This window comes from Ipomoea nil, unplaced genomic scaffold, assembly GCF_001879475.1.
Source record: "Ipomoea nil cultivar Tokyo-kokei standard unplaced genomic scaffold, Asagao_1.1 scaffold1129, whole genome shotgun sequence".
Taxonomy (NCBI): Eukaryota; Viridiplantae; Streptophyta; class Magnoliopsida; order Solanales; family Convolvulaceae; genus Ipomoea; species Ipomoea nil.
Window position 1 is genome coordinate 998361 of NW_017617557.1, and position 21640 is coordinate 1020000.

General features: G+C 32.5%; 1 protein-coding gene and 1 long non-coding RNA gene across 3 annotated transcripts; one reads left to right on the forward strand and one right to left on the reverse strand.

Annotated features, from left to right (window-relative positions):
• Window positions 1–5299: 5299 nt before the first annotated feature.
• On the reverse strand, window positions 5300–6801 carry LOC109183473 (vinorine synthase-like). The gene has a single exon (XM_019333574.1). The coding sequence runs from the start codon at window positions 6728–6730 to the stop codon at window positions 5363–5365; it is 1368 nt and encodes a 455-aa protein (XP_019189119.1). The 5' UTR covers window positions 6731–6801; the 3' UTR covers window positions 5300–5362.
• A 6011-nt stretch (window positions 6802–12812) lies between these two features.
• LOC109183511 lies at window positions 12813–17434 on the forward strand. Of its 2 annotated transcripts, none has more exons than XR_002054557.1 (5): window positions 12813–13109; window positions 14142–14237; window positions 15211–15259; window positions 15360–15414; window positions 17211–17434. It is a non-coding gene; the product is annotated as an uncharacterized LOC109183511 (long non-coding RNA). The 2 variants fall into 2 exon arrangements; XR_002054558.1 differs by having other exon boundaries at window positions 15215–15259.
• The last annotated feature ends 4206 nt before the right edge of the window (window positions 17435–21640 follow it).

Consider the following 21640-nt stretch of genomic DNA (forward strand, 5'->3'; position numbering starts at 1 on the left):
GCTTAGTGAAGCCTTTAAGTGTTTAAGTACCTAAGTATAGGATTCTTAGGACGCGCGGTGAGATTGTGAGTTACCTTTTGTTATCTGTATAGTTCTATTATCTTGTTCTGTTGTTAGCTCTAGTAGTTGTGGATGTTGTTCTCGGTTGGTGTGAACCTTCTCGGTAAGTCACCTCGTTCTGGGTTCGTGAAGTCTTGATGAAGACTGTGGCCAAGAGAAAGAAGACTCGAAGGTTTGCCGTTACAAGGTAGTCAAGTCGTGGTGGTTGCAGCTGGGCACGTAGTCAACGCAAGGAAGATGGAATGCTCTACTCGCAACCTGAAGTCAGCTACATCAATCCTCGTTCAAGCAAGAGACACCGTCTCTCGTACGACATCGTCATCAGTTCTACGTTAATCTCCAGAGTCGAAGTCTAAGTTTCGTGCAGCTGAAGTCCGCTAAGAAGCAAGACGTCAACTAGAGTTTGAAGATCAAGACTTGAAGACCTTCACGCACGAGGGGGAGTCAATAGCGGTCGCAGACGCTCTAAGAAGATGTCAACTCACGCCAAGGGGTCGTTAGTGGGTCAACGTGTTTGAAGCCTCCCAGAGTTAAAGAGCTAAGAGTCAATCTTGGACCTTTCTAAAGCACGAAGAGTTGAAGTGTAAGATCGAAGTGTCAACAGGGAAGTAGTCCTACCTACCCTCGAAGAAATCAAGACTGGGCAAGTTCGAAGCAATGAACTTGGAAGTAGTAAAGATCAAGATGGCCAGACAGGAAAAGCTTAGACCTTTAAGGCGCATGGAAGGAAAGAACATCGTTGATGGCAATTCGTCGGCCCCTATGAAACGTGAAGAGGTTGAGTAGTAATTGGTAAATGAGGGTAGCGTTTATCCTAGCCGGCACACTTGGAAAGTGATGGGTAACATGAAGACCTTTGGTAAGGAGGTTTGGCAACAAGAAGGAAAGACATACATGAATGAGCTTAAGGACCAGTTCTATGTTGGATCTCCCTAAGTAAGACAGGCTCGTGCGGCAACAAAGTCTTCAGGGAAGACTTACCGCTGATCAAGACAAGAAAAGATAAAGTTGGTTTGTAGCCGACTACCTTATGAAGAGTGCAAGGTTATCAACTGTGAACAAGACTCGACCTTCTGAGCTTCTAGTAAGGACAGGAGTAAATCTTTGGGCAAGGAACTAGGTAAGGCCTCCAGATGTTGACTTTGGTAAAGACTTCAGAATATGAAAAAGTTCTACCGATTGCGTTTGGATTAAGGTTGCAGTGAACTCTACGATCCAACCAGCTTTAGATGTCTATCGGGAAAGAATCATACAGATCAAGAAGGCAAGTTGGGAACTTGCGCTATGGATTTACAAAGACCGTGGATTGTGCCCTAAGGATGGATCAAGTTTCCCTTTCAGTGGTGGTTTTTGTCAAGCATTCAAAGGACTCCTTACAAGATTTTGTGAGATTTAGAGAGCCAACGGTCACGATGCCAAGGAAGATTTAAGGAGTACGCGGGTTTTTAAACCTCGATGATCTTCAGGTGCAATAAAGAAGGAAGTTTGGTTCGTAAATCACCGAAGTCTTGGGATGACAAGAACAGACAATCGGGTGCGCTTAAAGAAAGAGGAAAGAGTTGGTCAGTGCTCTAACAGATAATGGTTTAGCAAGGACGGACAACAAACCGAATCCCTAAGAAGATTAAGGAAGTTTGCTAAGAGCCTCGTTACCGACGCAATGATGAAGACCGATAAGGGAAGCAAGTCAACTCACAGTTGCCTGGTCCGTGTGAGTCTCGCTCGGCTGTAACAAAGTTGAAGAAGGGTTTGGGGTGAAGATGTTTGTGATCTCAGCGTATGAAGAGAGTCCGATATAGGAAGAACAATGACGCCAAATAGGTTTTGCTGCACAGACATATTGGTTTGAACCAGTAAGCAACTCCACAGAAGACAAGTTAGCAGCAGATAGAGGTCAAGCCTTCTTTTCGAATTGATAAATTACATTTGCCAACAATAAGTCCCTATGTGATAATATATACTTCTCAGCTCTCACCTACCAACCCCTGATCTCACCAGTTTCTTTTTCTAAGACTTATTTCCAAGAAACAGCTAACTAAGTTCTCATGTACAAAGGCAGGTTCTTGGACCCAATTATATATGGGAGATATCCTAAAGAGATGAAAGACATTTTGGGATCGCTTTTACCAGAATTCTCATAAGAAGACTTGGAAAAGCTAAAAACAGCATTGAATTTTATCGCAAACAACCACTACACTAGTTTCTATGTGCAGGATTGCATGTATTCTGCTTGTGGACCTGTAGATGGTAACACCAGAATAGAAGGTTTCATTGGAAAAATTTCAATCAAGAATGGAATTCCTATTGAGGAATCTGTAAGTACTGCAATCATAATCGCTCTCTGCATTACTTTTTTATGGTTTCTCAATACGCCACCTTATATAGCAGAAAATGGTAAGAGAACTGCCTCCTTTATATTTGGTTAGCATTTGGCTTATTCTACACACGGGGATTCTTTGTATCTGACTTAGGCTTTGAACATTTTATGGATGAATATTTTAATTGTGGTTGCAGCTGAGGCCATATTGCTTGGGTTTCAGCACTACATTACTCATCCCCACAACTCTGGTTCCTTAAATGGGAGGAGGCCGGAAAGGTGAGGTTTGGATTTTTTTAAAAAAAAAACATTATTGTTGTAATGGTTAAGAGGATGGGTTTCCCAATTATTCTGGTGTTTCATCTACCTGATTGGGAATTGATTGTCATTCTAATCAGGAAGAAAAATGATTTTCAAGTGTTCTTTTTAGTTCTTAAAATGATTTTCAAGTGTTTTTTTTTTTTAATTTTTTAAAATGATTTTCAAGTGTTCTTATTATTAGGCTATGATGGACTCTGAGGACACTCGCTTCTACAAAACCGCGAACGATGACATGAAGAAACTCTTGCAAGAAAACGAGCATGGCCCATTAGGCACCTCTATTATTGTCAGACCTAGTTGGTGATTGTATTATTTCAAGTGTTCTTATCAGTTTTTAAAATTATTTTCAAGTATTCTCTTTAGTTTTTAAAGGATTTTAAAGTGTTCTGTTTAGTTTTAAAATGATTTTCAAGTATTCTTTTTGGCTTTTAAAATGATTTTCAAGTGTTCTCTTTCGTTTTTTTTTTGCTGGTTTCTGAGTTTTCTGCAATGGTGACTGTACCGAATGGTGATGGACTCAAATTATAGTATATTTGGATAATTTTTCTGTCATTTTCAATTACTCCAACTACTAATTGAATGTTTATTTGGTACTCTTAACAGAATCAAGTAGTCCATGAGGGCCAAGTTCTCTACTACGTTGATCAGTTTGGTGGGGAGATGCCTGTTGAGGTTTAATTTCGACATATAATTTCTTAATCACTTGAACTACATTCAATGGTCTACAACTGCTCGTTTTTCCCTATGTGTTTCGGGTTGACACTTTTGCAGGCTAATGGAGGTATGTATGTATGTATGTTTCTTGGAGAGTGATACGATCATTTATAGATGTAGCGTATGACTTGATATTCTGGTGTTGCGATTGTTGGTGTATGTGTTGTGCAGCTCCTATGCGATATGGCGATCCCTTGATTGTCATTCTACCTTCTTTGCCTGGCGTTAAAGAGCTTTACGTGCAATGAAGTCCAAAAATAAATTAATGACCTGCTATCACAGGTCATTAGGGTTCAGGCCAATTTCCGACGAATTTTCTAGCAAAAAAAAAGTGATCGGCGAAATTTTCGACAAAAGAAGTGACCGGCAAAATTTTCAACAAATCTGGGTCGGTTGCTGGTCACATTTTTTTTGTCAGAAAATTCGCCGAAAGGTGGCCTGAACCCTAATGACCTGTGATAGCAGGTCATTAACTTGTTTTTGGGCTTCATTGCGCCTAAATGAATTGTTGATGGGTGTAATTGAAGTATTGAACCTTTAAAAAGTTTAGGGGCCTAATTAACTTTTAAACTAAAGTTCGAGGCTCTAACCCTTTTCCCAAAAAGAAATAATCCATATGAGCCTATTTTACATAGCTATTTCTTTCTAGGTCTTACACGGCTAGCGGCAATACCATGCATTATGTAAAGCATTATCATGAACCACCTTGTTTGCAAACAAAGCTTCAAATTAAGAAGAGTTTGTGGATTGGGCGTCATCAGAAGCAAGTCGTCTATCTCTTACAGAGGCAAAAATATATATATATGTATTGAAGATAATGCTGATGAGCATACTGTTTTCAACAATGGGGAACTCTGCTCTCTTTCTTCTACCCCCCAAATCTATGTATCTTTTAATTTGATTTATCCATAATTTTCTGGATCTACTATTTTTTTCACTCTCAAAAATACTCACTTCAAGCCCACAACATAATCAACCATTTCATTTCCATACATAGCTTACAAAACATAAACTAAAATTAAACAAAATGAATTGCAAAGGAAGGCTGGAGTGAAGTACCTGAAAAGTATTTTTCGAAGAAGTTTTCCTGAAACAATCGTGTGAAACCAATCCAGATCCTTTCTTTGATGTACGAAACCTTCCTTATTTGCTTTCTATTTTTTGTTGTTATTAAAAAAAATCATATTCCTCTCTGTACTGAGATGTGGAGAGGCTTTCATGCCTTCGGATCCATCTTGGCCTAAAGAAAGGATAACTGGGAAACATATACTCCAAGAGTGTTTGATTGGCAGGATCGTAGCCGTTCCATCATTTATGAGGGCAATACTTCCTGCATTGGAAAGTGCATATTTTAGGAGAATTCAAACTTCTTTGAAAGTTTTTAAGTGGTAATTAAAACTTTCCACCTGTCCCGGTGGAAGATCCTTGTGAAGATACACCCTCAGATTGTTATTTTGAATTTATATGGGAGTACAGAGGTAGGTTCATATTGTCTAAAATTTAATTCAAAATTTACAACCCACTGATAATTTTTTTCTTGAACAAAGCCCGTCTAACTGTTTGTACATAAAAATTAAATCTATTCGACTAAATAAAAATGAGACTGCATAGATTTGTTTTTCTATTTTTTGCTCATCCTATTGTACAATATTTCTTGTCTATTAGATTATCTTCCACAAATACATACCGAATCTAACTCAAATTTCATGGATAATTGTATGTTAACTTCCCTTATTTAAAATATACATAAATGTTTCTTTATCTATATTCCTAAATTACTCAAATCTTTAAACGAATATCTGTTTGCAAAATTGTCAATAATCTATAACAATACCTATCAATGCAAAACTGCAACTCAAGTTATTCTTATACAACCATTTTTTTCATTGGATCTTTATTGGGCATTGCAAAATACGCAATGGGCTAGTAATAAAAATAAAAGCTGAAGTTTCAAACAGATTGGCAAAGAGAAACATGGGCAAGGAAGTCTTGGTTTTTCTCAACCTTAAGCATGCATTCCTCTGATAATCCCACCCATGCTTCTATTCCCTTTTCATCTCCACTGTCCATAAAAATTGCCACATTCATAGCCTTTATTGCATTTGCTACCCATATCGGCTTTCCCCAACCAAAATCAACTTCATAGAAAGGGAACCTACACCAACTGCTTACTTTAAGCATTCCCACATCCTCCCTCTTCTCTTCTTCCCCAAGTCTCCTAAAATACTCATCAAGCTCCACCATCATCTTCGAATACCCGTCTTCTGCTGTGCTCAATGATTTTTGTACCCTTTCAGTTACCAGTTTATAGTCTACTATAGCTCCCTGGCTATGGAGACATGCTTTAGAGACATGGAAAACATTCCCTATGGTTTGTGGTGGGAGTGGAGGTTTCATTCTTTTCCTCATGTTAATTGCACTTGTCATCACATGTGTCTTAACATTCATGTTTGTTTCTTGATGGGCTTTCATAACTGTTGCCCATACAAATGATGAAACGGCTTCAATGCGAGAGGGGAGGAGAATATAATTACCCATCATCTTCTCCTTTATGCCCATTACTTGATCCTCATTGAACACAAATCTCCTGGACTCAATCTTGGGTGCTTGGGCTTCTAAGTTCAATGGCAGCATGGAAACATCTCTGCCATTATCTCTGCATTCTGGGAAGATGGAAGTGCTGTCCAGCACAATCCCTTTAGTTGCCTCTTTGTCGTCGCGATTGATGCCTGCCCAAGTGTTGAGGAAAACCGCCAGCGACCAACCATCAGCAATCACATGGTTGATACAAAGGCCAACCGCGGTTCCACCACAGGCAAAGGTGTTGATTTGTAGCGCGAGAATTACACCATCCTCGTCCAAGGTTGTCTCTGGCTTCACAGGTAGCAACTGTCTCAGGATTTCGATCCTCGGGTGCTTGGTCACATTTGACATGTCTTCCCCAACCTTGGTGCGGATCAAGTCAACGCCTTGGTCGTTGCACATGATTGAAGATTGTTTGGCCCCAACTCGCCCGGCAAGTTGATACACATGGTTTAGGGTTTCTGCAAGGGATGCCCTAAGCTTATTGTATCTCTCTTCCAATTCAAAGGTGGTGGTGTAGAAGAGGAGGACTGGTGTATAACCGTGTGGAGCTAATTTATCTAAGAGGGAAAGCTTGTGATATCTATGGCTTTGGGGTGTTGAGTTGGAAGGTGTAATTCTCTCCTTTGAGACAATTGTGACTTCCATTATTTCTATTTTTCTATCACTATCTTGATCCAATTGATGTATGCTTTGATTTGTTGAATGTATGTTATATATAGATTCTTTTGGCATGTACCAAAGAAAGATTCCTTAGGCACGAAATGGTCCATAGTTTGTCCTGGCGTATTTATGGATAAAAAATTGTCACATTTTTTGGATTGATAGTTGACTTTCAAAAGTTTGTACCTTTTTTCTTGTGCACAAGTAACTAATCAATCCAACGTGAAGCATTCTCACCAATTAAATAAGTTTTCTTTTGGCAGAATGGTGATGGCGATGAGATTGGAAATAACGCCTCACCAATCTCATCTGACTTTTATCCCTCTAGTTGAAATTTCTTCGATTTGTGTTATTGTTCTTATTGCTCAAATCACAATTCATCCAAACAACCGTTTAGAAACCGATTGATATGTCTGCATAGACAGCTCAACGGGTCACATAAGTAAAATTTGTCATAAGAGAACAATGACCGAGTCTCAACAGAACAATGTGAAGGCAACCTCTTAAAATGAGGAGGTTTCTTTGTAGGCAGCGAGCAAAAGTCTAACCTGGGGTAAGCAATTCCACATTTTATCATAAAAAAAAAAATAAATGATTGATCTAGTGAATTACTCCAATTATTTTTCCAAATGCACTTAAATAAATTATGTTAAATAAATTTTCAATTTTAAATATATTAAATGTATGTGTGTCAGTCTTAGGCCAGGTATGCTTGACCAAATCATTAAAGAAGCTTTAATTTCCTCCGAAGAATTCAGCTTCAAATTTGTGAAATAATTTGCGAATCAAGTTTTCGATAGCATTGCTAGGAAAGTTGTTTCTATGTCTGACTGTAAAGAATGTTTGAACATTCCATCGATCTTTATTGTAAACGTTTCAACATGAATTAGTTTCTTTATTTATTTATTTAAAATGTATGTACACTTAGTATGATATGGTGTATGGCAATTGGACTCAATTTATTAATCTCACACATTATTCTATAGAGATTATATGCTCTATGCCTCTCTCTCTCTATATATATATATATATATATATATATATATATATATATATATATATATATATATAAGAGCGCTCATATGCAGCGGGGTCTTACGGTGCGGCGGTGCGGTCAAATTCCAGAATACACCAACAGTGTTAACAATATACACCAACAGTGTAATAAAAACACACCCCAATGAAATGTAATAAAACATCACAAAATACACCATAGACTCAAAAAAACACACCATATAACTCACCACCCCCAATGGTGTATTTCCGAACAGTGTATGGTGTTTTTACTCACACCTAATGGTGTGTGTTCGGTGATGCAGGGCTTTGTTTACTCTGTTTTGTGTGGTGTATTTCCTAACGTTGATGGTGCATATTTGGTGAACTATTGGTGTTGCCGCACCGTAAGAAATAACCGCACCGTAAGACACTGCCGCACCTGAACCCGCCTCTATATATATATATATATATATATATATATATATATAAAGATTCGAGCTACACAACTTGCTTATGGTTATTTACCACTTTGAGGTAGTATTGGATTATAAAACAGCATAAAAAATGATTTTCAGTAAGGACAAATAGTATTGCTTCCCCCATATGGTTCTGGGATATATGGGGTCAAAAATCTCCATTGTTTACTGATATTGATTACCTTTTCCAACAAATTTAATTTATTAAGTGGAACTTTTGTAGTGACGTGAAATGTGTTTATATAGGTTGCAATAGGTTTACTTCTTAATTGTTTTTGCTATCTTTGTGTTGTAGCTATTAGGACCTATATGACAGTAGTTTGCTACATCTATATTTGTTTGTTTTTTGTTTTTTGTTTTTTTTTTTTTTTTTTTTTTGGTATTATTTCATATGTAGTCTCTAATTAATTACACGTTGTAATTCCAAAATCTAAATCTAAACTCAGATTTTTAGCTTGCTGGATCTTGACTTCTCAAAGATGACATTTCAACTATTCACAATATTTCAAAACGAAATATCCTTAGGTTACTTCTCGGATTAAGTTTATTTTCCGGTTAGTAATATTCATCCCTTAGTGAACCTTTCGGATTTACCGAAAATAATCGTAAGTCCAGAATTGAGAAAAAAATGATTGAGGTTAAATTTATTTATTTTTGATGATGTAAAAATCTATACTATTTTTTTGGTTAATTTTTGAAATCTAACTTAAATAAATTGATTTTTCATTACATTTGAGCGCTTAATTTGAGTTTGACAACATCTTTCTAAGCAATTTAAGATAATCTGCAAGACAAAGTAAACTGATTTCACTATAGTCAAAATTCATTACAAGTACAATCACTTAAGCAACCATATGATAAAATGTTGGGAAAAATGCGTGTATTCTGTAATACATTTAAGATACAATAAAATTACACAAGAAAATGAGGGAACAAAAATTGAATCATTTGATATCTTCAGACGTGTAATCACTTTTTTATAAGCATTAAATCTCCATCTGAAAAAGCAACAATGTTCAAGATTTAATCTTATGAGATACAAGAAAATGAATGAAATTCTCAAGTTACTTTATTAAAGAATTTCCCGTAGAACCGTAAGACTCTGAAATATCTTAGTATACTGCAAGTTGATTGCATCTGTCATTCTATGGGGATTAATAAGTAGTTTAAGTACACATTTCTCATTAGTTGCTTGCTCCTTATTTTTGCCCTTTGATTTTTCTATTCTTTTTCTATTTATTTTTTTTATTAATTGATACTATCGTCGATTACTTATTTACGAATAGATAATAAAACAAAGGTTATTAATAATACTCTTAGTCATTGAAAAATATGACACTGGTTACTCATTCCTCTATACTAAAAATCAATAAATGTACTTGGTTAATCGATTTTGTATAATTTCAAAGCAAGTATTTATATCCCATGTTTTGTGGATCGTTAAACCTATTCCCTATTATTGGTGGCTTGGACAGCGCAAATTATGTTGTGCAACCGAATGCACCTTGCAAGGTGCATACGGTTGCAAAACGGCGCCGTTTTGGTTAAAAAAACGCGCGTCCCACTTAAAGAAGAAATCAGGTTCGATTCCCGGCAATAGCATTTTTATATATCCAGAAATTCATAACTATATAACCACAATTTCATAACTATATATCCACAATTTCATAACTATATATCCACAGTGAATGAATGAAGTAAAAATCCACAATGAATGAATGAATGAAGTAAAAATCCACAATGAATGAAATAAATATCCACAATATATGATTGAACTAAATATCCACAATGAATGAACTAAATATCCATAAATTCATAACTATATAACTACAATTTCATAACTTTATATCCACAATTTCATAACTATATATCCACAGTGAATGAATGAAGTAAAAATCCACAATGAATGAATGAATGAAGTAAAAATCCACAATGAATGAACTAAATATCCACAATATATGATTGAACTAAATATCCACAATGAATGAACTAAATATCCATAAATTCATAACTATATAACCACAATTTCATAACTATATATCCACAATTTCATAATTATATATCCACAATAATGCTATTGCTGAGAGTCGAACCTGATTTTTTTTTTTAAGTGGGACGCGCGTTTTTAATCAAAACGACGTCGTTTTGAACCGTATGCACCATGCGCATGGTACATTCGGTTGCACAGCATAACTATTGCTTGGACAGTTGGACAACTGGTCAGTGGTGTAATTGATAAACTAGTGTGTGCACCCGTGCGATGCACAGTCATAAAAATATTTAGTATAATGGTCCTGTTTGGTAAAATGGCTGTTAGCTGATAGCTGTTTGCTGTTAGCTGATTGTTAATTAGAGGGTATAAATAATTGATAACATTAGCTGATTGTAGAAAAGTGTTTGGTAAATTAGTTGTTAGCTGATAGTTGTTTAGTATAATTTATTTTCTCAAAAAACTAATTGAAAAAGTTGCTTAGAGTAGCTTTTTGAATTTTAGCCTTTTGGAGTTGCAATTAACCAAACATTTATATTGATATTTTATTTAAATCAAACAATTAATAGTGATCAAATAAGCCAAAATTGGCCTATAGGTCAATTTTTTACCAAACAGGGGCCAATATATTGCATTTATATTAAAATCAATAGCCTAAGGGATAAAGTACAAATAAGCCACTGAACTATTTGGAAAAAAGCAATCAAGCCATCGAACTCAAATAACCCCCAAATAAGCCATTGAACTCGGGAAAAAAAAAAAAAAGAACAATTAACATTTTTAACAGGTTAACTCCAGGTTTTTGCTGACTGGATTACCAAATGTTTATTTTATTTAGGTTTTTTTTTTATTATTATAATCCACCTACATAATAATATATTTTAAAGTAATTATAATCAAAGTAATTTTGTCTTGTCTAGATCTAATTTATTTATTTATTATTATTTTTTAAACAAAAGATCGAGTAAAAATAATAATAAATAAATAAATCAAATCTCGACAAGACAAAACTATTTTGATTATAATTACTTTAAAATATAATACTATCCAAGTGGATAATATTAATAAAAATAATAATAATAAACGTAAATAAAATAAACATTTGGCAATTCAATCAGCAAAAACCTGGAGTTAACCTGTAAAAAATGTTAATTGCTCTTTTTTTTCAGGGTTCAATGGCTTATTTGCTCTTTTTTTCCAGGTTCAATGGCTTATTTGAGAATTATTTGAGTTCGATGGCTTAATTGTTGTTTCCTAAATAGTTCAATGACTTATTTGTACTTTATCCCATAGCCTAAAATGTGTCTTTTATTATAAATTATTAAAATTTCTTTATACACGACATTTGTAGTCGTAGTTTTTTATTATACATTTTCTTCACAAAGAATAACTTTCAATCCGCTGGGATTACTAACCCTTGACAGTGCTACATACATTTGACCATGATTAAATACCGACCTCTTCAAAAATAAACCAACGTTTGACAATGTCTGTCCCAGGCTTTTGTTATTGTTGGTTTGATATTTCTGATAACGGTGCTCTTGTGATTGTTGATTTGCATACGGTACCTTTTAGCAAAAAAAGAATTAAAAATGTACAGTTAACCTGTGGCACGTTTTTATTAGTCCAAAAGCACGGGAATTAAACTCCCTAAGATTGGAAAAAATATTTTAACGTACCATTAGTTATGTCGTTGCTTCCAGTAGCATAAATAGGGCTTTTGACTCCTAATACAAATTTTCTGCATTTGTTGTTGCTTGTTGTGTATTCCATATTATTGGTACTTAGATGTATACTCACTGAGTCTATTTTTAATAAAATAAACAACAATAAATATTAGCAATATATATGTTGTAGATACTTGCAAGTAATTAAATATTAGCATAACTATAAAAAAACTTACGGTTTGTCACAGAACTATTTGGTGTGTTAGTTCTATTACCATTTAACATTAGTTTGCATCTCGTTTATGAATTCGTTAGATTTTCTTTCCCAACAACCTCTCTTAAATTTTGAACGGGTGGATTTTGAGCATTTTCTGCCACATAGTAATAAATCGGTTAGAAATACATTAATTATATTAACTCAATAATTAGCTACGTAGATATAATATAAGTTTTAAATAGTAATCCAGAAAACAGAAAAGAATTTATTACTAATTTGGCAGGTATAAAAATATTAGTTATAATAATATAACAAATACAAAATTGACATGATATTTAAATTTAATTAGCCAATCTATAACATAATTCTATTAGGGCAAATTATTGTGTGGACCATGGACCACACAATGTTTTTTAGACCATAACATAAAGTAATTTTGAATATACTAAATGTACATCATTTTCTTACTTAATGTAGATTATGTATGTGCTGAATGTACACTCAATATCAAAATAATCTACATACCCTTAATATGTTGTACATTATTTTTGTGTCTCAATGTACATTATTTTTGTAGTGAATATACATTATTTTATAGTACATCGTTAGCCATATTTTTTTTTTTTTTTATCTATGTTGTGTACAATTACTCTTTTGTTGATTCTCTAAATCTCAGTGTTTCTAACATATAAATTTGTATTGTTTAATTATAATTATTATTATATACTCCGTAAAATATAATTGTTAAAAAAAAATCAGATAAGGATGAATGTATCATATGTTCGTACACCTCTCTCCCTGTCAGCCATTTCCGCCTTCACGAAATAATCAATTTCATTTCATTTCATTTCCCATCGAAACCAAACAATCTTAACCACACCATCGAAACCCTATCCTCTCTACACCATCGCATCCCTCTCCTCTATACACCATGGTCTTGTAGCCATGAGGAAGATGGGTGTAAAGCCTTCTCCTCTCTACATCTCGGCTTAATCTAACCCTCTTAAAACCTATCTAACTTGTGGCTGTTACGAAAGCCTATCTCTCTCAATACCCAAATTTAGGTCGAAATCTAACTACAGTGGAGCAAAATTCCTCATTCCAGGTCTGTATACTTTTTATTTCAAACACAAAATTTGGGGTTTTTAGGTCTGACTGTATTAATCATCTTCAAAATCCATACCCTAATCAAATTAGGTATTCTTTAATCTATTTAAGTTAATCATTTGTTAAAAACTATGCATGCAGTTAGATATTAAGTATTAGAAATCTCCATACCGTTAGGTCAAATTTCACCGAATGTGAAATGGAAAAATATCGTGATAGCAGATAATGATAGCTAAGCAAGCATTTCGAAGACAAAACATGGGGATATTAAAGCTATAAGATAATTATAGGAATTTACCTTTATTTTCTGTAATTTGTTTCCTTTTGATGCCTATAATGGCGGACTTTGAAATTTTCTTCATTGCAACTTGTGTTTTTCAAAACAATATCATTGAATGCTTCATTTTGGGTGGCCTATGATAGTGTTTAAAATTTTTTGATGCTATTTGAATATAGTAAAATATGTTAAAGTAGTGTTGCTAATTATGGCACATTTAAAGTTTTGGGACTTTGGTTAGTTCTAGTGGAACTGAAGGGTTTTTTGTATCTTTAATGATAACTGCTCAGAGCAGCAAAGTAATAAATGTTTTTTAAAACTCAAATTTAGCACTTTTGCTTGTAAACACGAATAATATCTTTTGTAATTGTTGTAATGTAATGCAGCATCTAGCTATTCACATATTTCTTTTTTTGATAGACTTTGTTTATATATTTTTGTTTGTATTTCCAAATTGTTATGCAAGTTAAGATTAGATTAGAGGTTAATTTTGTTACTGATTTGTGTTTTAGATTCTTATTATTACAAATTTTAAATCATTTAAGTACAAATCAATGTGTTTGAGTTAATTGTAAGATGTAAATGCTTATTGGCTTTACTTATGTAATTTGCTTTGGCATGCTTAGTTCTCTTTGTTTGGTTGCATTTGAACCTGATTTATTTTAAACTGAAAATATAGCATATTGTCTTAATATTTTAGTTGTTATACCAAAATAGATATAGGTTTTATATATTTGTTTTCTACATTCGCAGGACCGAGTGATTCCAAGTAGCAGTGCCCCTTTAATAAGTTCAGATTGGTTAGGCTGCGTGTTGGGGTTTATCTGTGTAGCAGTTGGCGTTAATTAGGTGAGTTTTGAATGGTGACCACCAAGCTGGGTGATCACATGATGATTTTGATGAAGACTAAGGTGCATGGCATATCTTTTTATCATCGTTTTTGGGCGGTATTAGCCCAGTGGCTAAATTGCAAGAAATAATTATGATTATGTAGGCGTAAATTAGCTTGTTTAATTTTTTTAGGGTCATTATTTGCTTATAGCAACGGTTAGTCTCTTAGCTTGTATAATTTTGTTTGGGTGATCACTTTTGGGGCACCTTTTGTACACAACTTATGAAATTCAATATACGTCTTCATTTTAAAACCCAATTAATAAAGAATTCTCACACTTTGTTAGTACAATAATCTTTTCCCTTATCAATTTGGTTAGTGTTAATGCCAACTAACTAACTTAGTCATCAAACTGTGTTTTTCCCTTAGCTTTTTATAATAAATAAATATATTGTTCTTATAATGGCTCAATGGTTGTATATAGCCCAGTTGCCACTCTAATGTAACCATTTTCAGTTTATTTAGGCCCAAGTTTTTCATCTTTGTTTTGAGTTTTGGATGATTTTATGTTGCTTAGATTTACTTTTCGACTCTAAGATTAAATTTTATTTTTTTCTCTTTAAGTGACTTTGGCAGGGGGAACACCAAGTTTGGTGATACCATTTTTGCTTAACTGAAGCTTAATGTGTAAAGAATATGTTAGTTAAAGTTGACAACATTAGGTTAGTCTAAGTATGCTGACTACCTAGCTTGGTGATCCCACTTGTGGGGTGTAAGCTTGTACAGTTTGATAGTTAACACAGATTATGAGTATAAATTTATTAAAACAGAATAGGATAATCTTAATTTAATCATTTGATTTAGGGTTTGTTATGTCAAACTGTATTCATAATCACCAAACCTCTTAGTTGTGGCAATATAATAAAATTTTAATCTCTTAAGCTTATTAGTTTTATAGTAGTTACTTGATTTGGGATTTCATGGACTCAGGTAGGCTTTTGCAATTGAAGTTTGCATTCGTGAAGGCAAACAAATTAAGGTACTATGTTTGTTCTTAATTCAGTACTTGTAAATTTGTAGATCTATTTTAATTTAATTTTATAGTTTGTACTTAATCTAATTAATTACCAACTTTTTAGGGTTGAAATTCACCTAAACAATCGCGAGTGTAATGTCATTAGCTCAACAAAAAAGGTAGAGTTCTCTGTTTGAATAGAAGATTTTGATACATTGTCAATAGGTTTTAATTTGCAGTATTTACACATCTATTCTAAATGCTAAACTATGTCGAAGCTGTACAGTAATGTCAAATCTGCAATGGAGAATATTCCTTTGCAACAGCATCATTCTTGAGCATGTACCTACAGAAAAAGCTTGAGAAATCCAGTCAATTCAAATAGTATATATAATAGTGAATACTTAGACAATTCAAATAGTTAATACTTAGACAATTCAAATAGTAAATACTATAAATACTATAACAGTCAATTCAAATAGTAAATATAATAGTGAATACTTAGACAAATTCAAAATAGATAAAGAGTAACAGTCAATTCAAATAGTTTAGCACAATTATAGTGCTATTACTGATAGATGGTTCCCCAAAAAAACATCCAAAAATTAAAACCACACAAAGGTGGACAATTGTCTGCTGAAATATATAAAATATTAGGAACTTAGGAACCATTTCCCTGAGCAGTCACAGCCTTGACCTTCTTAAGCTTGTTGGAAGAAGAAAACTGGTCCAACAGGGATCCCTTCACACCAGAAGCTTCTTCAGTTTCACTCTCTACCATTTGGGATTGCTGGATACTGTTAGGGCTGTTGACTTCATTTTCCCCATTTGAAGCTTCCTATAAATAGAAAAAAATGATTAAAAGTTAAAATCTCACATAAAGACTAAAAAATAGTGAAGTAAAAAAAATTACCTGATCAGATTCATCTTCCTCCTCTTCATCCTCATCAATCATTTTCGAGATTAAATCTTTTTCTTGGTTGTCCTTAATTTTGAAACAGTAGGTAGATATTAATATCCCATCCTTTAATTTTGGAACATTAGGTGATCCTGAGTTCACCTAATAGGAGAACAAAAAGGTGATTTAAAATGGGAGAAAATATAAATAGAGTTTAAAACACAATAGGACAATAATAACTTACCATTGACAACTTTAGTCCTACATAGCTGAATAACCACAATTAGTGGTTGTTTAAGATCTGCATTATAGTATGGAATCATGGCAGCTACATGATTGTCCCAAACAGTACATTTTAATGTATTTCCCCTATATTCAAATGTGTTAGGAAATCAGAAATACATTTGAATGAAAAAAATAGTGTATGTAAAGCCAACTTACTCATTGTCAGCAATTTTAAAATCAATTAGCTCTGCTGGTTTTCCACCTATGATCTTGTCCACAGGAGCATGAATTTCTATAACTCGGCCTATTACATCTGTAAAAATAGAAAAGACATTGAGATGTTACAAAAAAATATAATGAAAAATATTATACAATGAACACATGTCTTACCAAACATCAGCTTCTCATTCACTAAAGTAGGATCTTTGAGACATTGATAGGGTTTTAGCTGAAACCATGTTTGTAGGAAAACCTTTGAACAAATTGTTGTACTTCCCTTCCTTGAACAAATTGTTGTACTTCTCTACATCCTTGTTTTGCATATTCACATGGATGAAAGTTCCCTGCATATAATATGAATAGAAATTACATAAATTTATGCTAAACATAACAGTGAACATAAATCATATGAAATTAGTTTACCTCTTCGTCGCATACCAAGCATTCTCGACTCTTGATTTGTATAGAGCATCTACTTTCGTGTATTTCATACATACTCTTACACACCTAACACGGATTGCCCTCTCAGTATGGAGAGGGGCAATATCTTTAACTTTGATGTACATACTTGGCATGGTTAAATTCTTTATAGATTTTCGACTGGAAGGTTTAATACTGTGCTTAGAACTGCAGGGCTGGAGATTTAGGAGTGTAGATGAGATATCTCAGAGATTTATATAGACTGTAATAGTCCATTTAGAAATTTGAATAATATCTTGGAAAAAGAAGGCTGCTGGAGACCTTTCACTTCCCAATTAAACAATCAAGAGCTGTTTTATCGAAAAACTGAATATATTATACACAGCTGTAAAATATGCATGTTTCTACATTAATGTCTGTAGGTATATTTATGTAAATTATTTATTCATGGCACGGATTCTAATTAGAACTCTTCAATGAATAGAAGTCTATTCAATTTTTCATGAGAGCATAGTAGCCAGATAATGATCATCGGAAACCCAAAGGTCATTTACAAACAATCAATTCGTCACTTTTAATCACTAACGCAAAATGACGCAGTATGCTTTGAGCGGGAAAATGAATAGGGTAGAAAATTATTGCTTTATTATAATAATAGATAGATAGATGCTAACAAAACATTCCAGAGTTGCTCAGCTGCTCTTCGAATCCAAGTAGAAATTCTGTAGAATTAAATATGCATGATGGCGACAATTAGAAACTTTGGCAATGGCAACTACAACGCCCTTTCAATTTCTATCCTAGAGGTTCTTTTCATTTTATTTTTATATATGATTTCCCCAAATACTTTCCTCGGTTTCCCACTGATTTCGTTTTTCAAAGTTTTTTTTTTTTCCTCTCTCGCTCTATTTTTGGGCTACCTCTCGTTGTAACCAATTAACCAAACCAAGAGTTCCCCTTTTCCCAAGATTATAGAAATAAAATATTTAGTTCATGGAATACGTTACTTTCTCAACCTATTGAAACACAAAGAGCCAATAACGCTTCTACTGAGGTTTGAACTCACAACCTTCCAAATGAAAGTCCAACCCGGGTACCATTAGACCACATAGTCCTGGTCGTTCTGGGGAATATACTTATTCTATTGTTTGTTTTTACCTTTTATTTTTGGGAGTAACATTCCTTAGAATGAGTTATTCCCTTTGCAGTGGAATAGTCATTCGTAGTATGAGTTTTACTACAAGATTTTCAATCTCTACTCCCTTACTTTTACTTTTTTCTCGAGTCCTTATTTTCTCTGATGAACTAAAAGGTGGGAGTATATTTTGAGAGTTCAAGTAGTATTTTTCTCTTAGTATAAGTTATTCTAAAGCTCTCGGGAATAATTTTTGTACTATAATACCAAAAAAATCCTTTACACACATCCTTATATAATTACTTTAATATAAAATATAATTTGTGATATTCATAATAATATTTTAGTACAATTTAATTTTGTTAAAATTATAGTTTAGGTAATTTAATTGCTAATTAATATACATTCAATATTAGTCTTGTTTTGATCATTTTAATAAAATATTTTATATGATATAATTTATATTTAATAATATAAAACCTGAGTAGAAGTATTTAACAAAATCTATAAATACATAAAAATAAAATAAAAGATAAAAAAGGAATTAAATAATAAAAAAGCATAATCTTTTAGTACATGCAATAAACAACATTGTGTCAAACGGCACAACCCATGCAATTAACAATAAGCGTTGGACAATGAACCCTTCAAATGAAAAATACCTTATCCATATATAGGATTAAAGGACTTCTCTTGGAATTAAACACCATCCTATCAGACCACATGGGCAAATTATGCCCTGGACCCGTGTCCACAGTGAATTGTGGACACGAGCCCAAAACGACGTCGTTTTTCAAAAAAAAAAAAACGCGTCATTTAGTTTTAAAAAAAAAAAATTTCGCGCGCGTTTTGCCGTTAACGGCGTTATTTTTTTTGGATTATGAATGTACAGTTATGCCGTTATGAATGTACAGTTATGCCGTTATGAATGTACAATTATGCAATTATGAAATTATGAACACAGAGCTCTAACATTATGAACTTACAATTATGAACATATATAGTGATAAAATTATGACCATGGAGCTTTAAAATTGTGAATATAGAGCTTCGAAGATTATGAATGTACAGTTATGGAGTTATGAATCTACAGTTATGAGATTATGAATCCACAGTTATGGAATTATGAATGTACAGTTATTGATCGAATTATGAACAAAGAGCTCTAACATTATGAACTTACAATTATGAACATATAGTGATAAAATTATGAACATAGAGCTCTAAAATTGTGAACATAGAGTTTCGAAAATTATGAATGTACAATTATAGAGTTATGAATGTACAGTTATGGAGTTATGAATATACAGTTATGGAGTTATGAATGTACAGTTATAGAGTTATGAACGTACAGTTATGGAGTTATGAATGTACAGTTATTAATAATATAGTAATAAAATTATGAATATATACTCCTATAACAAAGCGGTTTGAAATTAAAAAAAAAAAAAAAAAAAAAAAAAAAAAAAAAAAAAAAAAAAAAAGATAACAGTACCTAACGGCACTGTTACCCGTGTCCAGCAAGCATGCCGGACACGGGTCCAACGCATAACGATTGGACCACATGCATATTGCACTTTTAACATTAGGCACCGGGCCTCTTCGGCCCAGAATTTGCATATATATATATATATATATATATATATATATATATATATATATATATATATACACTAGTTTTTTTTTTATGCGCATTGCGCGATTGGGATAATGCCCAATGTTTTTTTTTTTAAATAAGTACTTTAAAGTATATCAAGTCAAGATTATATTGGAGTTATTCATGCATAGATAATTGAATGTTGAATTCACATTTTTAAACAGATAATTCTAAGTTTACAAATGCAAGATAATATAGTCAAGATTGATTATAATTGTCAATAAAATAATTGTATCCGTATGGTTGAAACCAAATACGGGACATAAGGGAGAGAAAATAAAAATTAGGGCATAAAATCTTAACTATAATATAGCCATATGGTTTGGTGAGCAATTATTATAACAATAATTGCTCACCAAACCATATAGTTATATTATAGTTAAGATTTATTTATTTATTTATTACATTGTGCATAAAAATTCAAATTAACCTTAAATCTAGAAATCTCAAAGGTCTAAAAATTTTGATCCGTGGTGACTCTGAAAATTGTAGTTCAATTACTATTTTAGTTTACTAAGTTCTTAAAAATTTGTAATATTAAATACTATGTACTAAATTTTAAATATAGTTTAAGATTTGTAGTAATTACCCACCTTAAATATCAATTCTTATTTTAATTGTAAATATATTTATCTTCATAATTTTATCATAGCAATTCATACATAATTATTATATAACAAAATTTTTATATATGAATAAACCTAGGGTATATTTTTTTAACATATTTCCCGTGCATCGCACGGGACAAATACTTGTATTAAATATATACTAATATTGAAGAGCTAACTACTGATTGCCAAACAATGACATTGCGAGGTAGTTTCCTACTTCAGTTTGTTGTGTGATTTGAATACTCTTTTTGTCAATAAATCTCCAAAATAGTTAATATAATTGGTTTAATTATATATTTTTAAAACAATTATTATTATTATTATTATTATTATTATTATTATTATTATATATACACCCTGTTAACCTAAACAAATAATTTTTTTCAAATATCTTTTTACCACCGTTGATATAATTCGTTAGTCAAATCCGCTAATATAATCCCCCTAATGCAAACTGCTAACTGGTGATTGTCAAACAAGGACATTGCGAGGTAGTTTTCACTTCAATTTGTTGTGCGATTTGAATACTCTCTTTGTCAACAAATTCCTCAAGTAGTTAATATGATTGGTTTTATTAACTTTTATTTTTTTATTTTTTTCATGGTATTAATAAAATACTTGGTGAATAAATATATAACATTATTTTGTATATAACTTTGATATTTAATTAAAAATAGTGCACAAAAAAGATAATAAACAATGTAGTAAATATAATCAATTGATGAATTTGAATGTAAAGAATTTTTAAATTGGAGAAATATAAAGACAATATATCTAATAAAATTATTTCTCTTAATTAATTTATTGATAATGAATAATTTTTTTAATAAAGACATTGTATGAACAATGTAACGAATATAATCAATTGATGAATTTGAATCTAAAGAATTTTTATATTGGAGAAAATTAAAGACAATATAACTAATGAAATTATTTCTCATATTTAATTTATTGATAATGAATAATTTTTTTTTTTGAATAAAGACATTGTAGACACATAATTCTAAATTAAAGAAATGCATATGTATTATTTTTTGTTGCAGCTACTAAATTATTATTTTAATTTAATAAGAGTAAAATAAAGTACTAATTATGCCAACTTTGACTAGGATGAGGTTCGAACCTAAGACCTTTTTATTGAAATCAATGAGTAAGTTAACGGTGAACTAACAGAAACTAACAAAAAAGATAATATTTAACGGAAAAGTTAACGGATAATCATATTGATTAAGAATAGATT

Bases quoted from the DNA above. Each gene is read 5' to 3' on its own strand.
- LOC109183473 (XM_019333574.1), bottom strand. From the start codon at position 6,730: ATGCCAAAAGAATCTATATATAACATACATTCAACAAATCAAAGCATA.